The sequence below is a fragment of the Gekko japonicus genome, unplaced genomic scaffold, assembly GCF_001447785.1.
Source record: "Gekko japonicus isolate JY-2015 unplaced genomic scaffold, Gekko_japonicus_V1.1 scaffold176, whole genome shotgun sequence".
Taxonomy (NCBI): domain Eukaryota; kingdom Metazoa; phylum Chordata; class Lepidosauria; order Squamata; family Gekkonidae; genus Gekko; species Gekko japonicus.
This window is the reverse complement of record NW_015160840.1, coordinates 1373733-1386941: the sequence shown is the minus strand read 5'-3', so window position 1 is coordinate 1386941 and position 13209 is coordinate 1373733. Positions and strand designations below refer to the sequence as shown.

The 13209-nt window shown below is 41.2% G+C and overlaps 1 protein-coding gene across 1 annotated transcript; it reads right to left on the bottom strand.

Moving 5' to 3' along the window:
• Positions 1-206: 206 nt before the first annotated feature.
• On the bottom strand, positions 207-13207 carry SNX18 (sorting nexin 18; the record flags this gene model as incomplete). The annotated part of the gene is made up of 2 exons (XM_015419016.1): positions 207-1178; positions 12271-13207. Coding segments are annotated over 2 exons (1191 nt in total), but the record flags the coding sequence as incomplete, so codon positions are not given.
• Positions 13208-13209: the final 2 nt, after the last annotated feature.

Sequence of the window (13209 nt, the reverse complement as noted above, 5' to 3'; positions counted from 1 at the left end):
GCTCACAAACATGCATTCCACTGATTCCGTTCTCTTACCCACTATTACACTTGAGTACTCGTTTATTAGATAAGTGGTCCAAGTTTCTATTTTTAAAAAGTGTTACAGTGAATGGTTTTATGTCACCATGTTAGGAATACAGCAGCGCCAAACTCTTTCCTGTGTGTTTAAGGTTCTGGCACGAGTAATAAATAGTATTTTTTAAAAAAAATCAGAATGAAGTCTAAAATGATTTCGAATCCCATTTTTCAACCAACATTTCTCTCACTACCAGGTGTGCGATTTTCATGACAGTTATTTATTTCCAGTCACTATGAGGTTTGAAATCAGGCCCTGTCAGAGGTGCCAACCCTTCATTCATTCAGTCATAAAAATGTGGTTTATTAGAAAAAAAAACTGAAAAAATTGTGAGTCTAAAGGCACAAAGTCGCATAGCTGCTCTAACAGGAATTTGTAAACAGATAACTGGTTGAATTTAGATATTCAAACCGAAGAGTATTTTTAAAAAGGCATCTGAAGCAGGTTCTTTAAACTAACCAGCTTCTTTGAAGACCCAAAAGGTTTTGAGGTCTACAGAATATGCACTAAAATACCGTATTTAAAAAAAAGCAATAAGGCAGATAGTATAATCATTATGTCAAAAAACATTACAATGGTAGTGTAGGCATTCGGAGTATGACTTAGTTACAATGTGTAGTACAGTCTCCGCTACATAGGCATAATTATTTTCTCCAAATCCAATTATTAGGATCAGTTGCATCCAAAAACAGATTATAAAACCATCCTTCTACAGCAGCCTCAAGGAGGTGCTGATAGTTATCTGAGAGTAGTATTTGTTGTCTCTGTTGCTTAACTCATCCGTATGCCAAGAAATATCCACTATTCAGAGTCCAGGAATTAAACAATATTGTAGCCATCCAGACATTAAACACTGTCGTACTTGTGAAGAGCTTCTTCTAACTTTTGTGTCACTTTTTGGAAAAAAAGTATTTGCTGTTGTAAGAAATGCTGCATTTGTGACTTGAAGTCCCTGACTCGAATTTTGTGGAAATGGTGGATTTCTGCCAGGGTAGCAAAAGAAATAATGTTACAACGATCCTGAATGCCATCCGCCTTCTGGGCCTCCATCTTCCCTTCTTCTACGTGCCGCTTACTCTCCTTCACTTTGGTAAGGGCTCCTGCATAATAAACAAAGAAGACATAATGGAATTTAATTACTACGGAGGAAAAAAAAAAACCCTGAGATTACCCCAGGGCCATTCCACTAACAAGCCTATTGTCAGAATTCTAAAGAACACTGAAATTATTCTCATACTATGTAAAATACTAAAACAATCATATGCATACAGAAACAGATAATTTCTTCAGATATATGATATGACCATTGGGGAGGGGCTGTGGCTCGAGGGTGGAGCACCTGGTTTGCATTTAGAAAGTTCCAGGTTCAATCCCTGGCGTCTCCAGATAGAAAAGGATCAGGTAGTAAGTAGGTGATATAAAGGGCTTCTACCGGAGACCATGAAAAATCACTGCCAGAGTAGGTTACACTTCCAGACCAGTGGTTTGACTCAGTGTAAGGCTGCTTCAGGTGCATATACCAGTGTTTGCTCTGTAAATGGTATAGGAATGCTTACCACACCCAAAAAAGGTGTCCAAATCCAGGTTTAAACCTGATTTATCAGTGCATGCCAGTATTATATACTCTTAGGATGATAACTAGAAATTGGAGCAGACACAGCTATTTGTGACCTCAAGAGTACAGATATGTAATTGCTGAAATTGTGCAAACACAACTTCTAATCAACAGCAATGACTGATCTTGTTTTCATATTCAAGGTTAAACCAGGATCAGAAATTAAATTTAAAAGGAAGAATTTGATTCACTTTGCTCATTTCATTATGACTAATATTACATAAGTGTTACTAAATCTATGTGGCATACACATTTCACTACAAACAACTCTGTACCAGAGATAGTGAACAAAGGAGCAAAATTTCCACTCTCTGGAATTCCCTGCTTATATAAAGGATTTCTATATATACAACTATAAATCAATAGCCTCTAATCAATTGACAGCCAACTCTACAAATTATCTATATTTAGAAGAGTTTCACTTTTACTAGCAATCAGAATCTTTTAAAGGAAAAACACATTTTACAATTCCCCTTATCTGCAATTCTACAGGCCAATATGTCAGATAAAACTGTGAAAAGATGAAGAGGTTGAACAATGTTATTGTAGCTTAATGTATACATTTCCACATACTGAAAGATAAAAAGAAAACGTGGCCCAGGAATGGATACCCTGGCCAAGGACAAGCATGCCCAGAACCCCTTCAGCATGTCAGCGGCTTCTGCAGAATACCATTAATTTGTGTAGAGAATCAGAAATGCTAGAATCAGTGAGAGAAACTATAATAATTGCAGCTGTCCCTTGAATGGGCTGCTAATCCAAGCAGCTGCTATCTCTCTCTGTAGTCAAGCCAGTCTTGTCTTTACTTTTATTTTTACAGGATTACAGCAGGATTTCCAATCCCAGATACTAGTGAACCTACCTACTTGATTTTAAAGAAGGATGCCGCTGCAGTTGCGTGACCTCAGTCATCCCTTGAGCCATTACAGCTAAGGGAGGCCACCTGGGAACCCCATACATGCCACAGTCAGCTCCTAAGAGAAGTGGTTTTCAAGATTTCTGTCTTCAGGAAATATTGGGAAAGTTCTATGCTTGTTTTAGGAGGGACAGACAAGTCACAGCAGCACTGGGCAAGCACTCTGGTGGTACTCATCTACCATTTCCCTGGCTGTATCAGTAGAATGCAAAGAGTGGCAGTAATGGACAAAGCTGCCTTTCAAAGAAAGATTGCCTACTGTTAATGACCTTCTCACTTTAAAAACACTTGATAAGCTTCCAAGCAACTTTATGGTTCCTTAAACACAATTTGAAAGCCATTGTCTTGGAGGAAGAAAGAGTGACACAGGCAACAAATGAATAAACAAGTGGCCAGTTCTGACAAAGAAATGTCCTAAATGTATATGGTGTATACAAATACTAGGGAAAAGGCCCGTTGTGGAAATAAATACAACGGCCTCTAGAAAGAGGCTCTGGGCAAGTGCCCCGGCCTTGGACACTCAGTGTCAATTTGCTGTGGCGACCTCAGCAGGGTATAATGACACTGAGTCCACCATTTTCTCCAGAGGAACTGATCTCTGCTACCTAAAGAACAGTTGTAATTTTGAGTGATCTCCAGCCCTCACCTGGGGATTGGCAACGATGGTTTCCCTGAGGGAATGGTTGGTTTGGAGGGTGGAGTCGATGGCTTTGTACCTGTCTGAGACCCCACGCCTCCTGAAACCTCACCCTCTCAAGGAATTTCCCACCTGGAGTTGGCAACCCTATCTCCTTCCCAGCCAATCATCAACCTACCTTTAGTTCCCCCTCACTCTTCAGCTTTCCACCCCCCCACACACCTGCAGCCTCTCCCATGCTCTGAAGCCCTGACTGCCACGTCACATTGGGTGTCATACTGGGGCCACCTCAGCAGCATGTAAGGATACAGAGCCCACCATTTTCTCCAGGGGAACTGATCTCTGCATCTGGAAAGCAGTTGTAATTCTGAGTGATCTCCAGCCCTCTCCTGGAGATTGGACACATTTTACCTCAGAACAGCAAAACTGTTTAGAATGTTAGAGGCAAAAGCCAATCAAGTCGCATATGCAAACAACCTCTGTGTTCCGAGGCAGAGGCCAATGAGGCTGCATATGCAAATAACCTCTGTGTTCTATGGGGGGGAGAGAAACAGCAAAATGTTTAGAATGTTGGAGGCAAGACTCAGGCAAAGCAGCCAGTGGACAGGGAGACCCTCTGAGAGAGACAGACAGACATACGATGGATTAAATTTTTAGATGTTGCTTCCACATTTAGGGCATGGGAGAACACATTCCTTACATGCCTTTCCCAGGTTCAGTATTCCACCTTCAGCTTAAGGATCTCAGGTGGCAAGTTCTGGGAAAGACTGCCTGAAACCCGGGAGAGCAGCTGCCAGTCACAGAAGACAATACTGAGGCAAGACGGAAGAACTAACGTGTTTGTATTTTCTGCCACCAATTCTGAGTCATGTTGAATCATTGTAAACACGCAACATCTTCAGTTGTGGTTTGTCCGCACAGCTCTGAGAGCACTGTGGAGGGGTTTTTTTACAGTTCTGATTCACCATTAGTGAGTTCACTGTACTTCTTTAAAAAGGCTGCAGACCAGAGCCTCAAGAACAGATCTGACACAAAAGAGCAACCATCCCACTAAAGTTTGCTTTTATCAACTAAAATAAGTTTATGCTAAGCTCATTTTCTATACAACAAATGGACGTTCTCAAACAGTAATGGGCAAGCCTGGCTCCCCCCCCTCCATTTTGCCAGTGTTGTGTTAGAGTGTCAGACTAGGGTCTTGGAGACCCTGGTTCAAATCCCCACTCTGCCACGGAAGATTGCTGGGTGGCCTCAGGCTGTTTGGTCTCTCTTAGTCAAATCTACCTCACAGGGGTGCTGTGAGGATAAAAGAAAAAGGGAGTATAAATACTAAAAAACAAACAAACAGATAAAGTTATAATCAGTACCTATGTAAGTGCCTAAAAATAAATATTTACTTCTGTTTCTAACTCTTAAAAGTTTTTTCTTTTGCTGCAAAGAATAAATACACGAGGGAGAATCTCAGCAGCACAATTTTCAGCACAGTGGAGTAGACTATAACAGGACTACTGGCTAGTGGATGCTACCCATACTGCAATGTTATACAGCAAACCTTAAAATGATAATGATGATAAAATTGACCCCTTTTCTTTTGGACACTTCACATATCCAAAAGAAATGTTTATGGCTATAGAATAGAAACTTATACAATCCGTATCATTCTAATGAAAAACCATGCACTTTTCATAACAATGGAAGACTTTTATCACTGCTACAATCAGGGCTGTGGAGCCAAATGTTTTATTTACTCAATATTAAAGGAGTCAGCATCCAACACCAATTAACTCAGAGATATCACCTCCAGTTTGCCTTTGTCTTAAGACAAGGAGCGTGTACAGTTGTTTATTTCTTGTTTAAACGACAGACTTGAATATGACCAACAGTTCACCCTCACAAAAAGTCAGACACAGCAGTACCGTGTCAACTCTGGAATGTTCTGGTGCTTCTGCTGCATTTCAGAGTCCTATTAGCCAGCGGAAGCATTAATATGAGCACTCTAGTTTGGTTTACTGCAGCGATGCTATCTCAACTTACAGTACAGAACATTAAGAACGATACTGGTTTTGTGCCAAGATGCCTGAAGTCCAGAAAGTGGTCTTGTAATAATAAAGTTGCAGCATCATGTTAACATCTTTTTCCTGAGGAATGGGAATCACCTGTTTAAGCAGGAAACCACAAGTTTCCATTAAAAATTTGTGGGCATTTTTGTATATACTGGTATAAAGGTGAAAAGGAAGTAAGTAGTTCAGGAATACCTGTCAAGCGCAATCTACTGTGAACATTTTTCTTTCCCCTTAAAACACAAACTTCTGTTTGGCAAGTCAGAAAGATGTAAAATGATCCTATTTGCTGAAGACTGCCATCAACATGGAAAACACAAAGTCATCTTCGATCTACAAACTGTATAGGGATTATATTAATTTCTAGAAAACACACCACCATCCCAAAGTCTACAACTTTTTGGAAGTGGAACAACCTTTGGAATCTCAGCAAACTTACAATTAGCACCCTGAGAAAGGTTCAGTGGAGTGTACACATGCCGCCCCGCCCCCCTCTTCTAGCATTACTTTTTCAGGGACATTTCTCCACAAAACATAAAAACTTAGGGCTTTTAAAAAACGTTTTAACTACTCTTTAGCCAAATTCATAAACTGGTGTAGAACCAAATGCTAAAGAGACCCTGACACTTTTGAGCTTTGCAGTATTTCCCACCATCACTATATTCACATACCAAGATACTATTTAAATTGCTTGCACCGAATTTCTGCCTTTTTTAAAAAAAAATCAGAGAGACTTTAAAGCTCAAATTGAGGATTCTATGAAGACCAGTTTAGGAAGGCAAACTCTGTAAGAAGCATCTACTCATGCACAGAAAGTGTGCGCGAGCCTGCTCTTCTGGATACTGGCACCAATCTTAGTCTTCAACAGTGACCTTTAAATAAGATGTCAGATGGCATGTTTCCTGAGGCAAGTTATCTACCACAGATATTCTTGAAGGACTTCCTTCCCACCTTCTATTTATTTACTTCATTTATATCCCACTTTCTCCCCAACATAGACTCAACACACTTACATAGTTCTCATCTCCTCCATTTTATCCTCACAACAACCTTGTGAGATAGTTCTATAAATAATAAATTCTAGAGAGATTTCATAAATCAAAGCCAGACACAAGGAATACCTCTGAAATAAGCAACATTCAAGATCAGTGACAAAATTCAGGTTTTGCAAGTAAAAACCAGAACCAATGGTTTCAAAATATGAGTTTATGCTCACTTTTAATATTTGTACAGAAGACACTCAAGTCAAAAGCGTTACATTTGTTTACTTTCCATTTTGACTGAATTGCATACCGATTTACAGTTTGCATTCATTTTCTGACATCTGTTTTAGTTTTAATTGGAATTAGTTAAGAAGAATTTCCATGGCACAGGGGGATTCACCACTGATAGACCAAATTTGATATACTAGGGACTCTCTTTCTGCTTTATCAGTTTTTCTAGTCATTTTCTTCACATTTTCCATTATTGTATTTGCTTAAAGTTTAAATCCTGAACAATAAATGAAGTTCAGAAATATCTAGGGACCAATGTTCCCTCTAAGCTGTGGAGTCTTGTGAGCAAAAATTCTACTTTGTGAGCTACTGGCATTAGAGTTGTGAGCGAGCGATTTCGCTGCTGCATCAATTAGTTTGCTCTGGAGCCATTCCTTCCTGAGCCGAGACAAAAATGTGTGAGCCAGAGGCTAAAAAACTGTGAGCTAGCTCACACTAACTCAGCTTAGAGGGAACACTGCTAGGGACTCTCTTTCTGCTTTATCAGTTTTTCTAGTCATTTTCTTCACATTTTCCATTATTGTATTTGCTTAAAGTTTAAATCCTGAACAATAAATGAAGTTCAGAAATATGACAACAAAAACTTGCAACAAAGGATAAATCTACATAAGAACTGCAAAGTGGGTGTCCTTGTTTGTACAATAAACAGAGCTAAAACAAATTAGAAAGCCCCAAGGCGGCATGGTAAAATCTCAGAGGCAATGGCAGGAAACATACTTTTGCTATGAACAGCAAGCAAACCAGTATTCTTGTTGTCTTCCCTAATTTCTTGAGAGAATTTATTTTCCCAGATGATGGGAACTGTTTTTTTACAATGCATATTAGGCACCAAAATGAAATTCAAAATCAAGCAAGATGGTACCAAAAACACTCTATCAAATTTCAGACGTATTCCCCAAAATCATAATATACAAACATCTGGCACTGGCAAATATTTTACAATAGTTTTGTTCTGTTAACCCTAAGCTAAATTATCTTTATAAACCTTTCTCCAGACACTGAATGATTCTGGCTGCCATCTTTAGAGGCAGTTTCCTGGACATAAAGGCCCAATGAGTAACATGGGACTTACTCAGGATTGCTCCCTACATGTACTACATATTCTGTTCTAGTTGTGGGAATTTTCCAACCTCTTACCTAAATAATGGGAGTGGGGGGGGGAGAAGAGTATGCTTAGCATAATTGTGGGTTTGGCAGCAGACCTCATCTTTACTATACTCTACTACCTCACTATGGGGAATTGCCACAGCTATGGCCACTTGGGAACTGTGGCACTCCTTAATGCTCTGCCAATCTGAAATGCATGTTCTGGCCTCTTCCCTGTAACAGCATGCTGCAGTGTGTGAAAAAGCAATTCCTTCTTCCCAGGTGTGCTGTACCCCAGTAAACCATGGATAATGCACGAGAGAGAGGCTGCAGTGAAATTCTGGTAGAGCTAGAGCATCCTCTCTGTTTGGGATACCAAAATTTGTCACCTTAGCCAGACATTATCATTCTTCCATTATCATTGCTTGTGGAAAAACTCAAGGCTATCATTATGCTGTTCAACATATTACTTCATTTAAGTTCTTCCAGCATTCATGGATTGCCTGGGAAGAGCAGAGGCCTATGCAAGATTTCGGTATGTACTGGCAATGTCTGTGCATATAGTGTTTACTATCAAGTCTGAGTGGATACCTGGAATCATGTCTCCAAGTCAAATGCTTTATTCAGTTCAGAACACCACAATGAGAAGCAGTAGCTTATGCACTGAGCTTTAAACCAGGCCTTGACAAATTTTGTTTGACTCTAGGAACCAGACTTATTTTTCAGCTTTCAGGGTTATGACCAGATTTTATAATTACTGATACCACAAAACCTAGTCCCAACAATGTTCCTTCCAAGCTGAGTTAGTGTGCGTAGCTCACAGTTTTTAAGCCTCCAGCTCACACATTTTTGTCTTAGCTCAGGAAGGATGGCTCCAGATCAAACTAATGTATGCAAGTAGCCAAACTGCTTACTCACAACTTTAATGCCAGTAGCTCACAAAGTAGAATTTTTGCTCACAAGACTCCACATTGGCCTCAACCTCTTCAAAGTTCTGTGACAATTTCTTCTACTTTTTTAAAAGCTGTGGCAAAAGTGTTGTATTATATAAATACCAGGGGTCGTTTCGTAGAAAAAGAGCTAGGGGAACTCATTAGCATAACGCATTAGCATATGCCACACCCCCTGACATCACCGGAAGTGTGTCATCAGGCCACACACCCCGCCCCCAACAGTCCCGGCCGCTGCCGCGGGCCTTGCAGCTCCACTGCCGAGCCCCATGAGGGGCCTGGCGGTGGACCTGCAAGGCTGGTGGGAGTGCAAGGAAGCCCCGCAAAGGCCCTCCCTGGCCCCAGGCAGGCAGGGGTGGGGAGAGGCAGGGAGGAAGCAACTTACCCTCCCTCTTCTCCTGCCTCCTCCTGGCTGAATGAGGGCCGGAAGCGGGGTGGCCGGAAGCAGGGGGCGGGGCTTCGTCATGTGCCCCACCCCCGTACCTCACCCGGGGGAACTGCGATCCCCTGTGATCCCCCCCGAAATGACCTCTGATAAATACAGTAATAACCTTAGTTATCACCCCCACAAAAAGCTAACCTCTAACCTAGCACAGCTTCTCTCCAATTTCTTATAACTCCATTATTCCTTTAAATATCTCCATTTAACTGAATACTGAAGCCAATACACAAAAGCAACTGGTTAAGAAATTAATTTATCCATTACTATTGAATAAGGAAACATTAAGTTTACATATAAACAAGAGCTTGCCCATTATTTTTTTTATGTCAAGCAACAAACTGATAAACGAGCTTTGGGCTGGATCCAGCCAACATTTTTACTCAATCTTGGCCAGTCACCTCCCTGATCATGACTATGGTTCCACATGGCTTTTGTCCATGCAGGTCCCAAAGTTCCCAAACAGCCTTTTTTAAAGGTGATCCCCTTCCTCCTTTTCTCACTAGTAGAAAAACTAGTTGGTTTTGTACTTCCGCTGAGAAATGCTACAACAAATTAACAGCTGCAAATACCAAGTGCCACAATGAAATCTGTTCAGCCCTCTTTTAGAGAGGTTTATTTTCTAGACTATTTCTGAAGTATGGCACATTCTGGGGTACTTCAGGTCTCTGGAATCACTGCAACTATAAATCCTTCATCAGCCACTGTATAAAGGCTCAAATATAACACACATTATTTATGATTTCTTGAGGATCTAGGCTGAACCTGAACAAGTTGTTAGGATCCAAGCCAAATGCAGGCCACCAAGTACATGTGGTGACCCATCAAGAGCCTGACCAACCTCCATAATTTTGTTATTGGAATGGAATTGCAAAAGCAGGGGACTGTCAAGCTTCTGACAGGTCATAATATATGGATAGCACTGTGCCTGGCTTGGTGGATCTCAAGCTGTGCAGGCCTGATGTAGGTTGTTTTATCTTGAGATAATATCAGGGAGATATCAGTAATACTTGAGAGGTGGTCAAGAAATGTGTTGATATTGCCTGAATCACTACAACTTTAAAAAAAATAAACAAACATGGTACCTGCCAACATGAATCCATGGCACAGATCAAATTCTCCAGATGTCTTAACAGCCAGATGTCCTCTACCCTGCCTTCCACCCTGAGATAAAGTCCTCACCCATGAGTAACACTGACCCACATTTCAATCAATAAGCTGGCTGCAAGGGCTTCCCCAAAGGAAAGCATTTATGTGATATTAAAAATCCTACCAAAAATTCACATTTTAAATTTTATTCAAATTATAATGATGGCTAGCAGGATAATTCCATCAAGCCTTTTCATGACAGACTATGTGATAGTGTTTAGATGGTAATCACATTGCTACTACCAGTATAGGCAGCGTTTGAAATAAATCTGAACAGTGGCACTGTATTATGTAATACAGGGGCCTCCACACTAGAGAGAAGCAGATACTAATTAAAACAGCTTTTCAAAAGTTCTGTACACAAAGATAAACCATAACAAAAAGAAAAAATCAACCATGAAATCAGTTGCATTTTCTTGTTCTCCTATGGCAAGAACTGAGTATTTCAATATAAAAAAATTAGTTTAATGGTCGTTCTAGTGTGCCTTTTTTCAAAAAGACACTGTTTACATGTTTGCAAAATCTACCATAACATTATTCAGTTTGCAAAAAAGCATACCTTTGTTCAACTACATAGTATTAAATTTATTTATTTATTTAATTCAATTTATACCCCGCCCTCCCCATAGTTATAAATATAACTATGGGAGCATGTATAAATCTTTACCAGATGTTAAAGGGATTGATTAATCATATCTTTACAGGTTAAGCATATGACACTAGAAGCATTCAAAATCAGCTGGCCTCAACCAGAACAATATATACCGGTTCTTTAGATGTCCCTACACAATCTTATTTCAGCTGTTTGAATGTCATGGTGTTCCCTCTAAGCTGAGTTAGTGTTAGCTAGCTCACAGTTTTTAGCCTCCAGCTCACACATTTTTGTCTTAGCCAAGGAAGGATGGCTCCAGAGCAAACTGATTTATACAGTAGCCAAATCACTTGCTCACAACTTTAATGCCAGTAGCTCACAAAGTAGAATTTTTGCTCACAAGACTCCACAGCTTAGAGGGAACCTTCTACCCTGTCACTGTGTTTGAATTATAACAAAGGTTTGATGTCTTGGTGAGAAACAGCTCTGAAATATAACACAATTAAAAGTACATTCTTTACAATGGGTGATATTCTGATCTTTGTCCTTTAATATACAGAATACACTAACCGATTAGAATTGGCCACCAGCATGGCAAACAGATGTGAATCGTAAAAGCTTACCTGCATAAGTGAAGTCAAACCTTTGATCACAAAATTCTTAACTACAACACATTAGAGTTCTTCCCATGTAGTTTTCCCACTCAAAAATTCCAACTGTGCTATTCTAGGTAGAATTACATCATTCTAGGTCCACTTAAATCAATGGGGAGGGTGCAACTGTACACTGGCCTAAATACTTCACAGAGAAATCAGGGACAAAGAAACAGGCAGAGTGAATGCATATCGAGATAAAGGCCTGGAAATGTCAACTACAAGGGATTTATATTGTTTATGAGAAAAGCCCACGAAGTGCATATGTGAGCACAATCTAGGAATGCAACCCTTGACATCTACACAGAGCAATGAATTAGTTTGTCATTTGGTACAATAATATATAGTATACAGACAGAGATGCTCATTATTCAAGCAAGCCCTTAAGTTCTAAAACTAGCTTTTAACACACACCATACATTTTGTTTTGAGATTCATTTACCTTTAACAGAAACAGAACTCTGGATATGACTTAGCATTACCTGGCTTTAAAGGCACAGATCACAGGTATGATATTTGATCAACAGATAAGATCTCTGTATAGCAAACAATTTTAAGATGCTGCTATGTATGTATGCAGTATTTTAATGGGAGCTTGTTTTAGCAACTCAACAGCACCCTGGCAGGATAGGAAGTTACAGAGTCCCCACCAGGGAGAGAGGAATGGGGAATGCCAAAGTCAAATTCAGCTTACATATTTTTCTGAATATACCATTTTACCAAAAGCCTTCAAAGAAAAACTCAAGAACAACCAGCATTGACTCTATATAGCAGAGTTAAATTCATTCTTAAAAGTTACAATGATAGAATTACAGCTACATTACCTTTTTGGACATGAATGATGTCTGGGAAATTAGCCAGATGTCCCTGATACAGTGCTAACAAATCCATCACAGGATCCAGGTCCTGCCTGGGTTGGTCTGCAAAGAATTCGCCAATAGCATCATAAGCTTCTCCAGTGAAGGCAATGGCTTGATTGAGGCCAACTGAAAAAGCCTGCTGGTCCATCTCAAAGGCCTGGCTGAGGCCCTTGAAGGAATGCCCTACTTTCTGGTACTCCTTCTTGAAACCAGTGACCTGTTTGCGAGCAAACTCGTTCACCGTCTGATTGAGCTGAATGGTGCTCTCATCCATCTTCTTAGTGAAGCTCTTGAAGCCATCTACCTGACTTTCGACCTCCTGCAGGTCCAGAGAAGCTGGGTGGCCAGCAGGGACACTAATGGTCAGGAAGAAGTTGGCACCCACCATCTCGTCCTTTTCCGCTTTGCGTTTGCCCTGCTTCCAGGCCTTCTCGTCCGTGCTGGGGCAGGTGAGGAAGTGCTGGAAAGCATCACACTGGGCCAACACCGGATGGCTACACATGTGGTCCATCCACCAGGCCAGGCCCTTCCGCCGCTTGGAGATGAAGTCCTCCTCGAAGCGCCCGGTGGCCTGCTTCTCTGGCAGGTGGGGCACCGAGATGACGGGGAACTTCTCCACCAGGCGCCCGTAGAGCCAGTCGAAGTGCTTGTAGCGCCGGTGCACCTGCTGCCCGGTGTGGCTGGGCACCAGCTTGTAGGCGATGTAGCTCTTCATGCCCTTGAATTTGGTCTGCTTGGTGGGGTCCTCGATGGAGCACTGGAAAGGGTAGGGGTTCTCCTGCCACTCGGGCCCGTGGGGGCCCAGCACCACGCACAGCTTGTCGCCGTCCTTCACGAAGCCCGACGCCTCGCCCAGCACGAAGGCCTCGCCGCCCGACTTGACGAAGGTGGAGAAGCGGTTCA